Source organism: Apis laboriosa, unplaced genomic scaffold (genome assembly GCF_014066325.1).
Source record: "Apis laboriosa isolate Shangri-la unplaced genomic scaffold, ASM1406632v1 scaffold16_cov148, whole genome shotgun sequence".
NCBI classification, from domain to species: Eukaryota; Metazoa; Arthropoda; class Insecta; order Hymenoptera; family Apidae; genus Apis; species Apis laboriosa.
Genome location: NW_025222129.1, coordinates 4043677 through 4064524, shown reverse-complemented (window position 1 = coordinate 4064524; position 20848 = coordinate 4043677). Strand labels below are relative to the sequence as shown.

The 20848-nt window shown below is 29.1% G+C and overlaps 3 protein-coding genes across 5 annotated transcripts in view; 1 reads left to right on the top strand and 2 right to left on the bottom strand.

Annotated features, from left to right (window-relative positions):
- Positions 1 to 760: 760 nt before the first annotated feature.
- Positions 761 to 4034, bottom strand: LOC122711158 (acyl-CoA-binding domain-containing protein 4). 2 transcript variants are annotated; one of them, XM_043929646.1, is made up of 7 exons: positions 3880 to 3946; positions 3727 to 3802; positions 2425 to 2618; positions 2180 to 2342; positions 1871 to 2010; positions 1385 to 1741; positions 761 to 1299 (listed from the first exon to the last, which is right to left on the bottom strand). In XM_043929646.1, the coding sequence occupies exons 2-7, from the start codon at positions 3785 to 3787 to the stop codon at positions 1162 to 1164; spliced, it is 1053 nt and encodes a 350-aa protein (XP_043785581.1). In that variant the 5' UTR covers positions 3788 to 3802; positions 3880 to 3946; the 3' UTR covers positions 761 to 1161. The 2 variants fall into 2 exon arrangements, with proteins under 2 accessions (XP_043785581.1, XP_043785580.1); XM_043929645.1 differs by lacking the exon at positions 3880 to 3946 and adding an exon at positions 3971 to 4034 and having other exon boundaries at positions 764 to 1299; positions 3727 to 3879.
- A 1843-nt stretch (positions 4035 to 5877) lies between these two features.
- On the top strand, positions 5878 to 7673 carry LOC122711214. Its single transcript, XM_043929768.1, is given in 7 exon segments — positions 5878 to 5939; positions 5941 to 5957; positions 6089 to 6293; positions 6395 to 6555; positions 6655 to 6842; positions 6905 to 7163; positions 7296 to 7673. Coding segments are annotated over 7 exon segments (1005 nt in total). The 3' UTR covers positions 7409 to 7673.
- A 1725-nt stretch (positions 7674 to 9398) lies between these two features.
- The window catches only part of LOC122711030 (zinc finger protein 423), an 84992-nt gene continuing 73542 nt past the window's right edge, over positions 9399 to 20848 (bottom strand). For both annotated transcript variants that reach the window (XM_043929409.1, XM_043929410.1), the window contains 6 exons: positions 18401 to 18639; positions 15956 to 16098; positions 11619 to 13347; positions 10465 to 11532; positions 10091 to 10315; positions 9399 to 9950 (listed from right to left, as the gene is read on the bottom strand). In XM_043929409.1, the coding sequence (XP_043785344.1) occupies positions 9561 to 9950; positions 10091 to 10315; positions 10465 to 11532; positions 11619 to 13347; positions 15956 to 16098; positions 18401 to 18639 (3794 nt within the window). In that variant the 3' untranslated portion in view covers positions 9399 to 9560. The remainder of the gene's footprint in view (positions 9951 to 10090; positions 10316 to 10464; positions 11533 to 11618; positions 13348 to 15955; positions 16099 to 18400; positions 18640 to 20848) is intronic.

Below are 20848 nucleotides of genomic sequence, written 5' to 3'. Positions count from 1 at the left end.
ATGTATTAATAGAAATAAAAAATTATAAAAAAAATATATAAATTTATATTTAATTATAATTAATTATAATTTTAAGAAAATAAAAAATGAAAATTATAGTGTTTTGAAATATTTTATTAAGATTGTATAAAGTGAAAAATAATTACAAATAATAATTATTACAAATATAATTAAAAATTATACATTTTTATACAACATTTGTACACAATTTTGTGATATATTTGTTTTTAATTTAAAATTCATTGAAAAAAGTAAACTTTATAATCATTATTTATATATCATTGAGTAATAATGATACTGATAAGATAATCCGAAGTAAATTATAAATTCTTTTAAAAAAATTGCATATTTTAATTAATTCTATCTTTGTTCTATCTTTAATCTGAATGTACAATATAAAATTTGTATATAATCTTTTTGTCTATATTACAATATATGAATACATATTACTATTTATAATACATGTAAATTATAATTTGTTCAAAGATATAATATATTTGAAAATTATTAATATAGAAAAATCTTTCAATTGACTTATAATTCAGTTCACTTATTATTTGTTACTATCATTTATTGTCTATATACTACTATTATAGATCATATTTTATATTTTGAATACTTAAAAAAAAATATATTTTTTTTATAAATAATATTATAAATGTGTTTCTAATTAATATTATACAGTTTAAATATTTTTATCATTTTTGAAGAAATTGATTTCATTAAAAATATTTGTAATTTTTCATTTACTGATTTTTTATTTCATTAACTGATTTTATAAGCATATTATATCTTTGGACAAATTAGATATTGAATTAATTCATTAATTTTTAATATATAAACATACAGAGAGCAATCAAACTCTCATCAATTCTTTCGTATTTAAAATAAATAAACATTTCTGTACAGTTACTGTACATTCATATGTGAATAGTTTATAAAAAACAAATTTTAAAACTTTTATACGATTGATTATTCGTTTATAAATGAAATCTACACGAATCGCAGTTTCGGCCAAATACGCATTTAAATTGTAGAAATTTACTTAAATTATAATTCTTAGAAAATGTCTATATTATTTGAATTCAACATTAATGTGAATTCATTATCTAATATTAAATAATGGAATATACTTTGAATAAAATAGTGGTAATGTTTAAATCACAGCCTTCGTTGACGATAACGTTGTATTAAAGAAATCAAAAATTGTGTTATAAACGGCCATATGATTAAGATAGTAAATAATCGCGGTGAACATTCTGGTAAAGGCCACCATTCTGGATATAAAGTAGGCTGTGTCTAGAAAAATATATATGTGTATAAGTGAATAAGTAAATTGTAATAAGCGAAAAATAAAATAAAAATTTTATTTTATTTTATTTACATGTACTATTGATGGTGCCAATGCCTGTAATGTTTGTCCTTCTAAACTGCGTACTCTGGTCGTTATTCGATCTAAATCTCTTTGCAAATTTTGCATAGTTGTAGCTATTTGATTAAAAAATTCATCATTGGATTTTTCATCTTTTTTAATCCGTTGTTTATTTCTTTCTTGTTTATTCTCTGTTAATGATTCTGTATAACCATTTAGATTAGTGTATCCATTAATTAATTCTGAAGAGTTTTCTTTTTGAGGAATTAATTCATTAATTTTTTCAGTAGAAATATTTAAGCCATTAGTCATTTTCTGAATAACATTAGAGGTTTTTATTGTATCTTTTTGTATTCGTTCTGGAGCTGACTATAGATATAAATAAAAAAATATATATATAAAAAAGATATATATAAAAGAAAATATAATTTTTCAATTATATTATATGAAAATAAAAAATATCTAATATGTATTGTCTATAATATTTATAGTACTTACTTCAACAGTATCTATAAATTCTTCTTCACCATCAGTATCAGGTGGACTTGTACCATGGCTAGTGGCTGGGCTAGTTTCTAAACTACTTGCAATGTGCCGAGTTATATTACAAACTCTATGTGGTGATGTTTCTCTTGATGCTATATAGATAGAAATTATTGCAAAAATTATTGTAAAAATTAAATTGTTTTGAATTTCTTATATATAAATATTAAACATTAATTGTTAAATTATTAGATAACTAATAAAAAATATTAGATAATTAATAAAAAATAAAATATAATATTTCTATTCATAAATAATACAAACCTAAAGGAGAACCAGATAATGGTATTCCAGGTTGTGAACGCATACGTTCTAATACAGGACCAAGAAGTAATTCCAAGTCTTCAGGTGGAACACTTTCGCAAAATGAATCTAAACTGTCTAAAAAATTAGCTACTTTGTCTGTATAAGACATTGTTTCTACAATCTGTTAAATTATAAATAAATGTTAAGTAATTTTTAGATATTATAACATTTAATATTTATTGGAATATAATATAAAAATTAACCTTTTTTAATTCTTCTACATAATTATTCATGGCTTCTGTTCTACTCATATTTCCCAAACGTGTCCAAGCATCCCATTTTGCTTTTTTAACCACTTCCCAAAAAGCTGGCTTTGGTTGTTGACATGGTCCTTCTGTTGCTTGTTTATAATATGCATAAAAACGTAGCATAATTTCATTGCTAGGTTGATATGCTCCTGAAATTAAAAGACTAATATTTAAATAACAATTTTATTGTAGAATTTTTGATTGGAAAACCAAATAGTATATTAATAAATTTTATATTAGATTATATCTAATTATTATTAAATTATTATTAATTTTATAAAAGTATGAATATATTGAATAAATTTTTATAATTTATTAAATTTAATTATATTAATTATATTTAATATTTTACTAAATTTGATTAATATAAAATCTTAAATATTTAATAATATAAATTTTTAACAAGAGATACAAATCATAAATATATTTGTGTTTATAAAGAACATTCCAATTTTAAATACAAACTGCAATTCATCCATTCTACTCTGTTAGAAAGTGAAATGAGAACACTTACACATTCATATGTAATAAATGGAAAGTAACATATGCATATTTATGAATTTAATAGTACTAAAAATGTATTTAATATAATTGCATTCAAACAATCTAGTTTACATTTACAAAATAATAAAAGATTTCCAAAAAAAAAAAGAAAAAATAAAAATTCATAAAGCAAATTTATTGTATTTGAATTCTTAATTAAATAAATTTAATTAAATAAATAATTACAAATACTATATATTATACCATAAATTACATGATAAAAAGAAAATGATAATTTTAAATTCTTATTGTATATTTAGTTACAAATAATTTTTATACTTATTAAAAATTAAAAATTATAAATATATAATAAATTACAGTTAATAAAAAACATATTTTATTGTTGTTTAAAATTTAAGATATAAATCTAAATATCAATAATTTTAATGAAAAGAAGAAATAAATATTCTGAATCGTCAAATCGGACTTTGTACGAATGGTTTAATGAGTGCATATTATGTATATGCTGATTAAAATAACCAGTTTAAACAAACTTCGAAGGAATAAAAAAAAATTGAAATTAAAAGGAAAAATAAAAAATTAAAAAAAAAAAAGAAAGAATAAAAATTTACTATGTTTTATCAGTTTTATAAAGTATTTTATACTAAATATGATAATGTATAAACAACGTTATGACTTTATTTTTTAAAAATAGTCATAACAAAAAATCAAACATTACTATAATTGAAAAATTGAATACTTGAAAAAATTTACCATTTTTTGGCAAATTCCTGATTACATTAACAGCCGCTTGAAATTGTTCTTCTGTCGTCATGGCAAAATCCGCTGACTTTGAACAGATAAATATTCACACTCACTTTTTGATCACTTTGTGATGTTTTTCTTTTCTTCGTTAATATCTATTACCTTGAAATATTCGAAATATATTTTCAAACTATTAATTGTAAGAAAATAATTTAATGTTTTCTGAATTAAATTAAAAATAGCTAAAAATTACTTATAACGATAGAAGATGACAGATCACCGATTGATGACTGGCGATCGTCCGGTGATCATACATATATAATGGCGCATGCGCGTTAAATGATCGTCAACAAATTTTTAACCCTTTCTTTTTATAGTTTGCTATTAATTACTAATTTTAAAAGAAGACATAAAATTTTCAATATGCTAATTATTTATTTCGTTTTTTAAGTTTGATTTTTTTATTAAATAATGATTAAGATAAAAAATATTTCTTTCATATAATTAATACTTTTTTTCCATTGTAATCATATAATTATTATTATTTATTAGATAAGAATGTAATAATTTATTATCCAATTATATTTTATGTTATGAATAATTATTATTAAATTTAGATGTCTATTTGATTGAAAATAAAATTTTAATAAAAAATATTATAAGAATAATATAATTAAAAAAATAAAAGTTTACATATGTACATATAAGTTTGGTAGAGTTAACTATTATTAATTTTTAATCATTATCTAATAATTTTTAATATAATAAATATATTCATTTCTTTTTATACATATATGTATATGTATAAAGTAAGACATATAAAATATTAAATTCAAATAATAGTTTTTTATATAAAAAATTATATTATTTTATATAAATAATATTTAGTAATCTATTATTTTATATAAATATATGCTATTTTATATAAGAAATATGAGATTTGAATCACTCTTAGGAATTTCTTTTTTTTCTAATTTTTTTGGAAACACAAAATGAATTAATAATTTATAGTAATTTTTTACAACTTAAGTGTTTTATTTTATATACAATATCACAGACAAGATATAAAGTAGACTTACCATCTTTTAAGATTTTATGTCTCTGTTCTAGTTTATCGACTATGCCAAGAATTTTCATGCACTTTTTATCATTTGAACAGTAAATAAATTTAAGAATTAAATTGTTGAATCAATTCATTTGTTGAAATTTGTAAAGTTTAAAAAAAAGTTTTTATTTGTTAAATTTCAATATTTACGATAGATATATATTATTTATATAAATATTATGTTTTGTAAAAATATTCTATGTTATGTTATACTATAAATGAAATAAAGTTTTAATTCAATTTTTTATATTTTCAATTTTTAAATTTTTAATTTCATTCAATTCATAATCATTTCATTTCATTTCATTCAATTCATTCATCCATATAGATTCTAATTATATTACAAATATAATAAATATTTCTGTAATCATCTAGCAAGAATATGATTTTTGAAAATACGAATAATTAATAGGAACATAAAATTAGAAAAGAGAATTTTTTGTTAGTATTTTTATAACATTATATAAGAAAGAAAGCAGAATAAAGAGATAGAAAAAATAAGTTAAATATTAAGGAATTTGCGCTATTTTTAGAATATCTAAATGAAACACATGTAAATAAAAAAATAAATGGAAAAAAGACAAAGAATATAAGGATTGATTTTCGACATCATCTTTTGAATAATAGAATCATTTCTTCAAAGATAAGATAAAAATTAAATTTAGCGCCATTTTTGAATAAGAAAGATGTTTTTTAAAAGATGATGTTGGTTTTTAATTCTTATCAAATTACTTTGCCATATTTTATTACAGATTAGATATAAGATATAAAATATAAGATATAAGAATATCATTTCTATATCTAGTCTGTGTTTCATGTTCATAAAATATATATTCATTCTATTTTTTGTGTCTATCACTCAAAAAATGGCGCTAATGATCATTTCTTATATTATCTTTGTATTATTTTTTCTTCTTATCTATATCTATTTTATTTATAGCATTCTGAAGATGGCGCTGATTTCACAATTTTTAATTTTATTTTTCTCTCATTGTTTTCTTTCTTTACCTATATATACTATATAAATTCAGATACTCAAGAGATGGCGCTGATTTATGATTAGTTTTATGCTTTTCTTATTTAATATATTAATTAAAAATAATACAGTTTATTCCATCGAATTTTCATATTGAAAGTGAGTATATATTTTATATATAAGATTTAAATAAATAAATATCTTAATTTAAAAGTTTTTACAATATATATACTTTTTGCAAAAATTTATTATTTATTTTTATTTCATAGTTTAAACTTTTTCCAAAGTAGAAATGGTGTCAATTGGTCGTGGTCGAGGATGGGCTCAAAATGATAAAAATTTATTATCTAGACCAGGAAGATCATTATATTCTGATGATATAGATTATGTGAATTTTCTCAATCTTATTAATACCGTTCACAATGAAAATGTAGCAGAAAAATCTGAAGATTTTGTAAAACTAATTAATGAGAAAGTGAATAAGGAAAATTTAAAGTAATACTATAAAATAAAATGTTTAGTTTCATTCTTTTTTTCTTATGTTCTCTAATAATTATCTTTAAAAATTAATTTTAATTGATTTTAATTAATTGCAGAGATATACATGATAAACTTTATCAACATGCTTTAAACAATCGGGACTTTGGAGCAAAATTATTAATGATATATAATTATCCTACAATCAAAAATGTATGTGATTCTGAAGAAACAAGTTTATATAAGCATTTAGTAAGACGATTTCAAATTGATTACGAAAGTAAGTATCTTTTTTATTTACATTTTTGATTCAAAAATTAAAAAAATTGAAATTAATATATTTATTAATGAATTTTTTATTTTTTTATAAATATAATAGGAAGGAAAGATCTAAGGCAAGAAAATACAGTACAATTTCATAATGCTATTTGTTTATTTTCTAAATATTTAAGTTATATTCTGCATTCATCACAGTCCTTTCTTAGATTTCAATCTGCATTACTGGATTACATGGAAATGTTATTAGAGATAGCTTCTTCAGAAGATATCCAAATTTTTATAGAATTAGTAAGTATCTGAAGGTTAAACTTTGATTTTACATTTATTTTAATATTTCTTTATATTTCTAGATTATTGTACATGGCAAACATTTTTATGACAGTCATAAAGAAAAACTGAATGATTTAATGATCACTGCAAGACAAATTTTAATTAAAGAAAATATATGTTCTACATCTCGTCAAAAGTTATTATATGCAATAGATTTGGAGAGTAGAAATTTTAACACATTACCTGTAAATTTACAAAAATTTTATAATTCACAATTGAATAAAACTTTTATTCAAGAGGATTATGATATTGTTAATTCTGTATTGAGAACAGAAGATGGTAATTCCAAATGAATTTTTAAATTTTTTAATTTTTTTCGAGAAAAAATTGATTTTTATTTTAAGATAAAAAAAATTTATGTAACTGTAAATTTAATATTTATTAAAGAATGAACAAAATTATTTATTTTAGAGCGTCATTCTTCAACTAATGAATTAAATAATCAGACATCTCAATCTGTGCCTACAAATAACCGAGGTTTAAGAGCAATTCGAGGATTGGGAGCAGTAGATAATGCAAAATAAAAAAATTCTATAAAATAAACAATAATAATTTAAAAGCTAGAAAGTATAGAGAAATAGGGACAGGTTAAATAATTTTTAAATTTATTCAGAAAACAATTTCTAAATGCACTATATAATATATGAAAAAATAATTACATAAGTAAATTATTGATGTTTCAGGAATTTGCAGATGAAGATTGTATATATTTCGTAAATAATATTAAATAATCTAATATTTTACTCTAAATTAATTACAAAATATATACATAAAATCCATTAAAGTATAATTTATGATTAATTTTAATACAATAATTAATAAGTAAACTATATTCTATATAATTAAAATTTATTATAAAAAAAAATATATAGATATATAATATTATTTTATATTCAGAATAAATATTGTAAGTATATATAAAACATCAAAACATAATACATTATTGTATTATCACTTAGAATTTAGAATTATATAAATATTGTAAGTTTTTTTGTTAATTTAAAATTAATAAAATTAATATAACTTCTTTTTTCAACAAAATTAATTATATTAATCAATATCTTTTCACATACATTTTTATTAAAATTATTTATCATGTTATTTTACATTCTGTAATAGTAGATATATATTACTATACATATATATTATTACATTCTAATGTAATAATGTAGTAATGTTTTTAATATTAATACATAATTATATGATATATTATAAAATAGAATTTTATTATATGTATGTCATTAAAAATAACAATATTACTTATACTTCAAAAGATATAAGAACAATCTCAAAAACAAAAAATTATTTTCCTATTAAAATGATGTTAATCTGAAACATCTTGAAATTGTGCAACAATTTTAAAACTCAAAAAATTGAATTACAATATTTCAAATAAAAATTTAAATAAAACACTAAACAATTATTAAATATAAATTATTATACATATATAATTATAATAGGAAGAATAAAATGGTTAGAATTGTTGATTTAGAATAATAATTTATTTTATAAAGAACTATCTTCCTGATTTACTAAGTCTAATGGACAAGTTATTGCATTTGCTTTAATAATAATCGTCACTTAAAATAACGGTCAAAATTGATAAAACGCTGATTAATACATTTTAATATTATTCAACATATTTACAAATTGCATCTGCAATTACACATTACATAATTACTTTTTTCTTTCTCTTTTTTATTTGTGCAATAAGAATAATATTGTTTTTATGTTACAATGTTTGTTCAAATTAATCTCATATTTCAACATACTAAATGTAATATTATGCGATGTTAAAATTAACGCATGTTAAGATAAGCAACGTATTAAAAACAATGAAGTTTAGCGTTATAACTTATCTTTAAAATTCAGTACAGAGTAAAATATACCAGAATAAATAACAAAAAAAAAAAAAAATCGTTTACGTACAAATAATGTAACAGAGAATAATAAAATTTAATAAAAAATATTATATAATTTTCAAATTTTTCTAGACTGGTAAAAAATTACTCCGCACAAATTATTACAACTATCATCAGTAAAAAAACTTATATTATATACGAATTTGTTTACAAGTTTGTACCATTTTGACAATTTGCAAAATGTTGGAGATTTCACATATATATGAATCATACTTACTGCATATTTCCATTCATAATTTTGCAATCTAATAAAATAAAATAACGTGCAATCATATTGGAAAATGGACTATTAATATAATAAAGATTTATAAATAAGAATTTTAATTAACTATGAATAAATATAGAACATTTTTATATAACATATTTTAATCAAAAAATCGAATAAATATTATCTTAAAATAACTTTTCTTACTGTAATAATCATTTAATAAAAGATTTCTCTACAGTTTTCAAACAAAATTCTCAAAGATCCTTATTCTTTATATTTAAACGAAAAACTTAACTATATAATAAAAAACAATAATTTTATATAATAAGATAAATCAACATATTGTCTTTCTTTTACAGAATAGATATTATAAATAAAATTAACAAAAATATATGTGCAGTTTATTAATATATTATTAATAGATAATTTAAGCTTTGATTTAGTCTAAGAATATGTCATTAATTTCTTTATCATATCTTTGTCTCAGACTAATTAAAAAATTATGTTTTATTCGAACCTTTTACTTTCTCGATCAACGAGAAATAATCACGATTCCATTTTCTCGGAAACGGAAGACTGAAGAATATTTTCTTCCTCGGTTTCAGTTTTTAATTTTGTCTCGAATTCTAACTGTTTGTCTTCCTTTTGCTCGTTCTCTTCTACTTGTTCATCCACGTTGATCTCTTCTTCTTCGTCTGCACCTTCCGGTAACAATTCTTCTTTCACCATTATTCTTTCATCAGAATTATTTTCTTCAGTGTTTCTTGGTTTTGTTTCAATATTGTTTCGTATATCTTCATCAGGCGAGGATACGTCTCCGGATCGATGGAATGTTAACATATGGTGATCTAATTCTGCTCTGAAGAAAAATTTTAATGTGCACTGGGAACAATCATATGGGCGTGCACCCAAACCATGTTCTTGAAGCATATGATTCTAAAAAATTAAAAATTGCAGATATTTGAAAAGGTATAAATTTTATTTATTTATGTAAAGATATAAGTTATTATATTATTATTTTTGAAAATAACAATACTAATAATTTAATTGATAAAGAATAATATTTCTTATAATACCTGAAGACCAATAGGTGCAGTGAAAAGAGATTGGCAAATATAACAGCTGAGAGCGGCACATCCTGCAAAAGTGTGCTCTATCAAATGGCTTTGCAACTGTAATGGACTATTAGCTTCAAATAAACATAAATGACATCGTAATGCCTCCATGGAAGTTTTTTCTGATACTTCCAAATGTTCTTTCTTTATATGCTGCTGAATCTTTGCTTCTGTTGCGAATGACATCTGAAAAGGAAATAAATGAATTGATCATTAGATCTTTAGATTTTATTTATGATTTTACATATAATTTAAAAAGTGATAAATTCATGTAAATTTTCGAAATATCAAATTATTATATTTTATATTTATCTAATTATTGCAGTTTTTATTACTTGACATTGTATACACGTATATGTATTAGATACAGCTCCAGTCTTCTCATGCTCTATTATCCTATGTTTTTCCACCTCTTCAGAATCTTCAAATTTCACTCCACAATCTTGACATCTCTTATTATCAATCATTCCATTTCTATTTTCTTTATATTTATTCTCCGATTCCCATTTATTTTTCGATCCATCCCATTGTCCATCTTTATTATTAGATGTCCAAGAATCATCACATTTAGATCTAACAGATTCATATGAATTCAAAATAGGTAAACCTTGAGAGTGACGAATATAGCAAGACTTGCAGACTCTCAAAGATTGTCCTCCTCCACTTACATGACTTGGTGGCAAATTAACAAAGTCATCACCAGAATAATCTCTTAAGCAAAGACAACAACTTGGATTCTGATTTTTTTGGTTGGGACTAGGGCTAGATCCCACACTGTGAGGACCAGTAGAAGCTCTCAAATGATGTCTAGCATGAAGACGACATTCCAAATCGCTGATCAGTGTCTGTCTGCAAACTACACACGCTGCAGGAAGATGGGGAAGAGAACCATCTAATCTCTGTTGAGGATCCACGTTTTCCAAACTGTGTCTTTGAACGTGTTCTAAAAATTGTGATTCTGAAGATAAATTTCCTCGACAAACAATACACGTGTCACTTAGTTGAATTTTACAGTGTTTTTGCAGTTTATGTTCTGCTAGAGTTGCACCTGAAGGACAGACTTCGTCACAAATATTGCATTTGTGACGGCCCCCAGGTTCATTTGATGCATGTTGAATCCTTGTATGAGATTCTAGATCAGTTCTAGAACGACATACTTCTCCACAATATGCACAAGTCATGCTGAGATTTGATATAGATTTATTTTGAAACTTAGCTGGAGTGTGAACCAATTTCTTGTGGGCTTGGAGTTCTGTTTCATTAGAAAATTCCCCTCTTTCGCAGAGATCACACTGTTGAGAAGATGTATTGGAGTAATTTGGACGTTTATTATTGTTGTCTCGTTGATTTACGGTGTTGTTGTTGCTGGATGCTGGAGAACGACCTCTTTTTTGAGATTTTGTCTATATAATAAAAAAATTCAATCAAAAGAGAGATGAAATAATTGAAAAGGCATTAATTGAATTAGAATTTAAAGTTTTGAACATACCTCTTCTTGCAATCTTGGCGGTCTACCAATCCTTCCATTTTCTCTAGAGCTACTTCTAATAATACCTTGATGATTACTGGAATGATGTGCTTGAGCAATATGCCTGTCCAACAAAAATTCTACAGCAAATCCCTCTCTACAAACTGGACATCTGTACAAATTAGCAGAATGGCTAGCCAAATGGAGTTGTAATTCCAGTTCAGAAGTACAACAAATTCCACAGAAAACACATCTTGGTCCGGAATTTCCAGTTATTCCAGGAGTAGTTGCAGGACTTCTGGCTACAGGGCTGTTATTTGATACAGTAGGAGGTGCATGGACATTTCTCACATGATTTGTCATCTCGGATTCACTCCTAAAGAAACTTTTTCCTTCTCCTGGTGCATTACCCGGCGAATTTTCGTTATTGGACACCGTACAAGCATTGCATCTATAGATCCTACACTCCTGACTGTGTTTCACAGCAAAATGGACTTGTATCGCCACTCTGGAATCAAAAGTGTCTCTGCACAGAGCGCATCTGTAAAGGTGGTGAGCATGACTATCGAGCAAATGCCTTTGAAGAAGATCTGGATGGGGATAGAGCTTTTTGCAGGCACCACAGGCATATTCTTTACTAATCTGACCTAGATAATGCTTTGTCAAGTGCACAAACATATCTTCCCTGTCTTGAAAAGTGGCCTCACACTTGGGACAAGAATGTCTGACAGCATCGTTTCTATGATTAGCTTGAAGGTGTCTAGCCAGATGTTCTCTAAAAGATTCAAAGTCTTTTAAAGCTGCTCCACATTGGCCACATAACAGAGTACCAGCTGAATAATTGTTTTCCGTAGTGGTGGTATGCTTGCTAGTTAAATCTGCTGGCTCAGAAGAAGATATTTGTTCTCTAGATTTCTGATTTCTGGAACTTTTAGACTCGTAACTTCCGTTCATTTTCGCATCTATATAGTCTTTACTTTCCAGGGGAGCTATCGATCGATTTTCACAATGTTGAAGAACATAATGTTCCGCGTAAGCAGCTGCCGAAGCACAGGGAATGCCGCAAAGAGGGCACATCATCAAGGCAGAGTTGAAACTGTCCGTTCTATGGATCGAGATCAAGTGATCTCTCAAAGAGCCTAATGTGGAGAATTTCATCGTACACTGATTGCACGTAAACGCGTTTTCATAATGATCCTTTTCCATAGACCTCTCTGAATCATCTTGATATTTCCTATTATGCTCCTTCGAAGTTCCTTCCGATCGATCTAAATTTTTCTCACCATGTTGATAACCAATCTGTTCGTTGGCTCTATTGGTCGATGGAGATACCGCAACAGTTTCGCCGCTTAAGATAGCTTGATGCATTGTATGCACGTGCATCTGGAGCTGTTGCATGCAGTTGAAAGAATCTCTGGTGCAGTACATGCAGGCAAGTTTCAATGGAGAATTTAGGATCGGCGTTGTCGAAACACTGCCCTGCGAGCTTTTCAACCCGGATTTCGGGTTCAAGGAGAGGTTTAAAGACGGTGATGGGGAACTCGGTACTGGCGGCGATGATGTACTGTGAGAGGACACGCTTCTTCTACCGTAATCGATGTCCTTGGCCGATCCTTGCGATTGATGATGTTTCTTGTGAGATTGCATATGGGATGTCAAGGCAGCTGCTGTGTTGTACCCTCTGGAACAGGCCGTGCACTGATACGGTTTCTGCGTGTCGTGAGTTTTCATATGGATCTTCAGATGGTCGCTAAAAATTTTAATGGAAAAATAATTATTATTTGTTGAATTATCATTCGAGGAAAAGTTATTTAAAAAAGAAAAAAAAAAAGAAAAGAAACTTAACCAAATCAAAATTCTATATTATAATCATTAATTATACATATCAAAATGAAAATTACTTTTCTCATAAAAATCGAATCTAATTTCAAGGAAAAAAAAAATCTCCTTCGAGCAACGAGCAATCATAAAGGAAAGGATAAACGTGAAATCAATCTCGGATATCAGAAAAATTGATCGGTGGCATGTTCGGCAAAAATAAAGAGAATGTGAACGATAGCTGAACGATTTTCCTCTGCTCGTGTGTCGCTCGACGGATAAATAATTCATCCGTCCGGTGGAAAACTAAATCCGTTATAAGGCGAGGTCACCGGTTTGGTCCAACCGGTCAGTGTCTCGGCTCGTTCAGAAACGAAGACAGACGGCAAATTCGCTCTTGCACTTTGTGTTTGAATAATTCATGTGCCAGGATTATCGACTGGTTATGTTCTACCTGTCCTATTATCGTGTGTGTATCGTCTCTGTGCGCTTTGCTTAGCAAAATTTTTGGCAAAAAAAAAAAAAAAAAAAAGAAAAGAAAAAGAAGAAAAAAAAATTTTTTATTGAAACCGAACAACTTTTTCGACATCCCTTGAATCCCTTCGTTCTTTTGGGAACGTTTATTACGCAGGATGGCTCAGAGATTGTTATATTTAGGATGTTTAAGAATCGTGAAAAAAGAAAGATTTGGACGTATATTAATATGATGTAGTTTTAAATACGTTTTAAGTTTAATTTTTTCGATCTTTCTATTTGACGAATATTTAAAAAAATTATTTATTTTCTTTTTTCAACAAAATGTTCTAATGCCACGAATGTTAAAATACGATGTAAAGTATCGTTATTAAAGAAAGATGCATGACGTAAATATTTCAATATTTTTGAAAGTATTTTTTTGGAAAATAATATCTATTGTTTTAAGCGAGTGAATATCGATGAGGATAATAATTTTCGACAAATTAAGAGAAAGAGATGTTTTTCGCTTTATTTTCTCTCATGGCAGATGATCTAGGAATAACAACTGGTCGAGCATGTATCTCGATCGATTTCGAGATCGTTCGGATCTCCTGTGGTTACGATATCTATGTAAGAGAACCACAGGGGTTTTCACCCTTTTGTTGGGTCACCCAAGCCGACTGTCGAGCAGAACGAATAGAGATGTGGCGTAAAGATCCAGAAATGCGATTGTAATAATGGCCGACAGGCTAAGTCTCTGTTAAAACTCTGTTTACTTCCATTCCTTTCCTTTCCTTTTTTAAGAAAATACCCATTTAACGTTTTTTCAACAGTTCAAAATTGGTCTGATAGAAATTTTTCGAATTTAAAAAAAAAAATTTATTACATAGTTTAACAAGTATTCCTTGGCATAAATATAAATAATTTTTCGAAATAATAATTTCGAAGAACGTCCAACAGAAATTTTTAATTTGAGTGATCCTTTACTACAAAAATTTACTACAAAAATCTTTTGTATTGATTCGGCTGAAACTTTTACTAGTTTCAAAAAACTTTTATTGATTATTAATCTCTGTTTCAGAATCATTTTCACGTTTAATTTAACAAGTTAATTTAAACAGAGAGAAAAAGAAAAACAAAAAAAGATAAATCTAAAGAAAAGAAGAAATCTGTGAGAAATCTAATGGAAGTCACGAGCGCGACGTAAGGGCTCGTAGCTTTCGGTGGACGAGGAGCAACGAGGCACTTGACTAATGTTCTACCTGTTGTCCCGTAACACCTATGCGCCTACCTGTCCACTCAGCTGGGGAACGCAGAGAAGAGGGTCCCCTTCTTCTCGTATTCACGTATCTATACGTATATAGTATATATATATACATTGCCCCGTGTGTATATTTCGAGAAGACCATGTGGACACTTAAAGGACGAAAAGGTGCGTGTGCTTGCCACCCTTGCGGATCCGCCTGCTTTATACCAGCTTAGCATTTCAATAACCCATGGGTTGAATGCGAGAGAAAAGGGAGAAATAAAGATAGGAAGGGGGAGGAGGGGAAGAGGCGAGAGAGAGAGAGAGAGAGAGAGAGAGAGAGAGAGAGAGAGAGAGAGAGAGAGGAGGGGAGGGATGGGAAGGTGGTAAATACAGAAAGAGTCACGTAAGAGAGTAAGCTTGACTAATGCCAGCCGGAGCCGTGGTCGTCGCGCGATCATTATTCATTTGTCAAACGATGGATCGGAATATCGGGGCCTATCCACTTTCGTTCCCGCTTGTCTATTTCAGATTGGATTGTTCTTCTTGTTGGATCGCGAATATTTATTCCTTCGATCGTACAATCTGTACAATAATCGTACAATAATAAGAATAAATTTTTTAGGAAAATTACAGATAAATACAAAATTACGAGATAATTACAATTTATCACATTTGTCACATGGGATATCAAAAAGTGATTTTTTTGTAAATAATTAATTTGGAGATTTGAGTTTGAAAGATAAAGGAATTCCGGGTGAAGATTTGGGGAGAGATATTGTTTAGAGAGAGGTAGAAGTTACGATAATAGTGGTATAATAGGAGTTTTAGACGTTACCTCCTGGAGAAAGCAGCCTCGCAGTGCGTGCATCGATATCTTCGGTCTCCTGTATGAAGCTTTACGTGTCGATCTCTGCTGCGTTTATGTTTGAATAATCTGGCACACCAGCTGCACCTGTATGGCATTTGGTCCCCGTGACTCTATGACATTAAAAGGAACGAATATACATATCGATACTACTCGTAATTGTTACGGTATTGTGACCATTCATTTGCATATATCGATCATTTTTCTTAAAAGTAAATAGATACAACTATAGATGCGACTCGATTAATAATTTTATGAGAATATCGTTTATAAAGATTTTATTCGTCAAATAGAAGAAATTTTTTGGAAAAAAATTGAATGGAAGGGTTAAGGAGGGAAGAAATTCTATAAAAATTTCGTAAAATGTATCTAAAGAAAATAAATTCTGCGAAATTTTCAAAGAAAGGAAAAAATGAAATTTTCAACGCGATCTAAAGAAAATCTTGCGAAATTTTTAAATTTTTTAAAATTTCCCAAAATTTCTCTTCATTTTCCTTTCGAGAAGACCTCCTTTCGAGACACGTCGTCCCGTAAAAAAAATTTCTCAAAAATTCCCGATCTCTTTCGTATTCTTCTTATATTTCCTTCGTATCCGTGAAAAACCTTATAGACGTCGCGATACAGACGTCTTGAAGAAGAAGGCGATCGCTTCGCCCTTCCGTCCGGATTGTCTCTTCAAAGGAGCCGACGGCTCGAAAGTCGTACGTGCCGAGGTTACTTCGTTGGACGAAGACCGACTCGAAAAAAAAAAAAAAAAAAGGAGAGCATAAAAAGAGAGAGTACAAAGAGAATGACCCGGCCCGTTCGCGATCATATCGGTCACACTGATCTACCTGGGTGACAACCACCGGAGGGAATTCCTCGCCGAGGAACTTTCTTGCCCCGTCGATCCTCTTACTCCTCCAACCGCTGGAAATCTCCTCTCTTGTCTTGTCATTATTCTCGATCATGATGCTCGACTCAATCCAACGGAATGATAACTTTATTTCAAACTCGATAACATTGTCATTTCTACACTGTATAATTATAAAACTGTTAAACATTTTTATCGAGAATGCAATATTAATATTATTCATTTTCTACTTTCCAATGGAAAATATTATTAAAGATTTTCTATATATATATACATATATCTCACTTTTCGAAATTCGAAATTATTTTCTAGAAATTTGGGAAAAGTTAAAAAAAATTCGATCCCATTTCCAAAGCTATTTTGACAGAACAACGAAAAACGTTTATACGTCTTCGAAATTCTCTAATTCGATCAACTTTAATCGCGATCGATTCAAACGAGTAAAAGGATATTCTTCTCGAAATTCCGTAAACGGAAATTTTCTTCCTGATTCCTCGTGGTCGAGGATGAGACGCGAGATAGAGAAAAAGAAAAAAAAAAAAAAAAAAAATACTCGAGGCAATGAAGGAAGATTTCATAGCCCCTGAACGAAATTTATCTCCGTTATCGGCCTCGTATCTTTGCTCGAAGCGAGGCGCGATTCAGCTCGCGTATGTGGAAGCGGCTTTTATATCGAGGCTCGAAGAAGCGTAGAGAAGAAGCCGAGGCACCTGGACGAACAACCTGACCGGTACAACCTGTTATGGGCCATGGAACAGATTTTGACCCGAAGATGACCCGTTCGACGTAGACTCGGACGCGGAAGAGAATCTGTCTTCTCTAATGCCACCGCCACCGCAAAATGGAAAAATGGAAGAGAGAGAGAGGGAGAGAAAGAGAGAGAGAGGCCACGCGTCCTTCGCGCCTCCACTCAAGTGGCGCAACGCGCGTTTCCGTTCTTCGACGATATTCGCTGAATTACAAGGAGCGTTGATAGTATAAAAATAACACGATTGGAATATATATTTAACCTTGAAATTTGGAGAAGTGATTATAGATACTTATATCATAAATTTTGAATTATTTTGCATTACTCGTTTCCTCAAATAAAATCTCAAATATGTATACATAATTTTGAAAAAAGATAAACGATTGATAATTCTATAATTTTAAAGACCAAGAATAAAAAAATATTTGAATTATATCACTTTCCAAATATATATAATTTTCGCAGTGGAAAAAGATAAATGACTGATTTCCAAATATATATATATATATACATACATATATAATCCTCGCAGTGAAAAGATGAAAGGAAAATAGAAAACCCCAATTATTGAAAATATTTTGGAGATTCTCTAATTTTCTAAAGGAAAAATAATAATAATAATAATAAAACGATGGAAAAATATCTTTCTCCAAAGGGTTATGGTCGCAATTTCTAAACCGTAATAAACGAGATGCAAAAATACAAACACAGCGGATTAGGTGGCTGCGACCGTTCGTCGAGACCGTTGGAAGGGTCGAGCGAAGGGGGGAGGGAGGAGGAAAAGAATAAATAACGTAATAATAATGGTGGATACCTGTTCGTGCTTCTTGAGATAGCTAAGCCGGGGGAACGTGCGGTCGCAGAATTGGCAAGGGTAAGGGGCTGTCGCGTTGCTCCCGTCGGCGTTCACTCCGACGTCGGCGTCGACCTCTGGCTCCGACGGGAAACTGGCCGACGTCGGGGTCGCGCAAGACGAGGGCGTCTCGCCGCCTCGCCGCGAGTTTGGTCCGCCATCCTCGCTCTGCCACGACGAACTTCCGGTCCCCAACGCCTCTGCAATTTAAACAGGGAACGCTTGAATTTCTCGTTCAATCAAATGGGAGAGAAAGAGAATATTACGCGAATATTTCTTTTTCTTCGCGATTTATTTAATTAGGGATCGGATGAAATCGTGGATAAGGGATACAAATGCTTGCCTCCCTCTGCGGTGGATAAATGGAACGGATACCATTTGTATCAATGTTGGGAAAGGAGAAGTGTGATGTAATATTGGAGGGATTACCCCGTTGAAAGACTTTTCCGCGATTTTTCGTTACGATGAATTATTGTTGCAATGATAATTCTGCGTCTAGGAAGGGAAAAAGTCAACAAGTTAGTAAGGAACCTAAAGAAGGGACCAAGAAAAGAAATTAAGAAGTCAAGAAACTAAAGAAAGAAGAAACCTAGGAATTTAGGGATCCAAGAATCAGAAAAGAAAGGAGTCAAGAAGCCAAGAAACCAGAGAAAGAAGAAATCTAGTAATTCAGGAATCTGAGAACCAGAAAAGAAAGGAGTCAAGAAATCAGAGAAAGAAGAAACCTAGAAGAATTTGTGAAAAAAAAAATGAAATAAACAAATCAAGAAGAAACTAAGAAACAAATGAAACAAAAAAAAAAACCTAAGATTATAGCAACAAGCAAAGGGAACAAGAGGAAATCGAAAAACTAAAAAAGAAAAAAAAAAAAAAATCAAAGAAAGCAAAGAAACGAAGAGGCGAAGAAAGAAGCAAAGATCTTTGTTTTGAGGAACAGAGTGTGTCGATCGGCGAGCAACGCCGTGTCGATGTTTCGTACGCGGAACGAGGAGAGTGGCGAACATTCGTACGAGCGATCTTTTCGGGGAACAGGTTTATAAATGTCGTAAGACGAACCAGTTCCATAAATGAACCTTACGAACTCGAACGAACACGTAGAAATATTACGAGAGTCTGGCTGACCTCACCTTCCCCGTTACATGTCCCTTTATATCGTTTTCGTAACGAGTATGCGGTGAAACTGGTACCATTAACCCGTGAACATTGTCAAGATGCTTCGTCGTCGTTCATCCTCCACCAGAGAGGACTGGTCGTCCTCACGGATAGAAGAAAAGCGCATTCCTCGCGGGAATCCTTCGCTCTCCAGCTTCTTCCATTTTTCCATCCCCGATCTGTTGTCCAATATTTGCGCGGTGAACACATAGTTGCTCCGCGAGAACGGATCGTCGAGTTTTTCTTATTATAGTTTTTATCGAATCGAACGATAAGTTTTTGCAAACTCAATAAAATAATAAATATTATATGTAAGATTTATTCGTCGATAAGTTAGGTTAATTTTCATTGATCGATGGACGATCATTCGCTCTGGAACTTCTTTTTCCATCCCCGATCTGTTGTCCAATATTTGCGCGGTGAACACATGGTTGCTTCGCGAGAACGGATCGTCGAGTTTTTCTTTTTATCGAATCGAACGATAAGTTTTTGCAAACTCAATAAAATAGTAAGTATTATATGTAAGATAGGTTTCGTTTATTCGTCGATAAGTTAGGTTAATTTTCATTGATCGCTCGCTCTGGAGCTTACTTTTCCATCCCCGATTTGTTGTCTAATATTTGCGCGATAAACATATAATTGCTCCATGAGACCAGATCGTCGATTTTTTTATAGTTATTATAGTTTTTATCGAATCAAACGAAGTTTTTGCAAATTTAATAAAATAGTAATATATGTAAAATAAGTTTCGTTTATTCGTCGATAAGTTAGGTTAATTTTCATTGATTGATACGCGATGGGCGATTATTCGCTTTTTCCATTTTTCCATCTCCGTTCCAACCGATCTGTTGTCTAATATTTACGCAGTAAACACATAATTGCTCCACGAGAACAGATCGTCGAGTTTTATAGTTATTATAGTTTTTATCGAATCAAACGAAGTTTTTGCAAACTTAATAAAATAGTAATATATGTAAAATAGGTTTCGTTTATTCGTCGATAAGTTAGGTTAATTTTCATTGATAGATCGCTCGCTCTGGAGCTTACTTTTCCATCCCCGATTTGTTGTCCAATATTTGCGCGATAAACATATAATTGCTCCACGAGAACAGATTGTCGAGTTTTTTTATAATTATTATAGTATATATATATCGAATTATATATTTATCGAATCAAAGGAAGTTTTTGCAAACTTAATAAAATAGTAATATATGTAAAATAGGTTTCGTTTATTCGTCGATAAGTTAGATTAATTTT

Excerpts from the sequence above, each read along its gene's own strand:
- LOC122711158 (XM_043929645.1), bottom strand. The coding sequence starts at position 3,787 with ATGACGACAGAAGAACAATTTCAAGCGGCTGTTAATGTAATCAGGAAT. Across the intron at positions 2,343-2,424 it reads ATGTAGAAGAATTAAAAAAG|ATTGTAGAAACAATGTCTTA; the intron begins GTTAATTTTTAT and ends ATAATTTAACAG. Across the intron at positions 1,300-1,384 it reads TGGCACCATCAATAGTACAT|ACACAGCCTACTTTATATCC; the intron begins GTAAATAAAATA and ends ATATTTTTCTAG.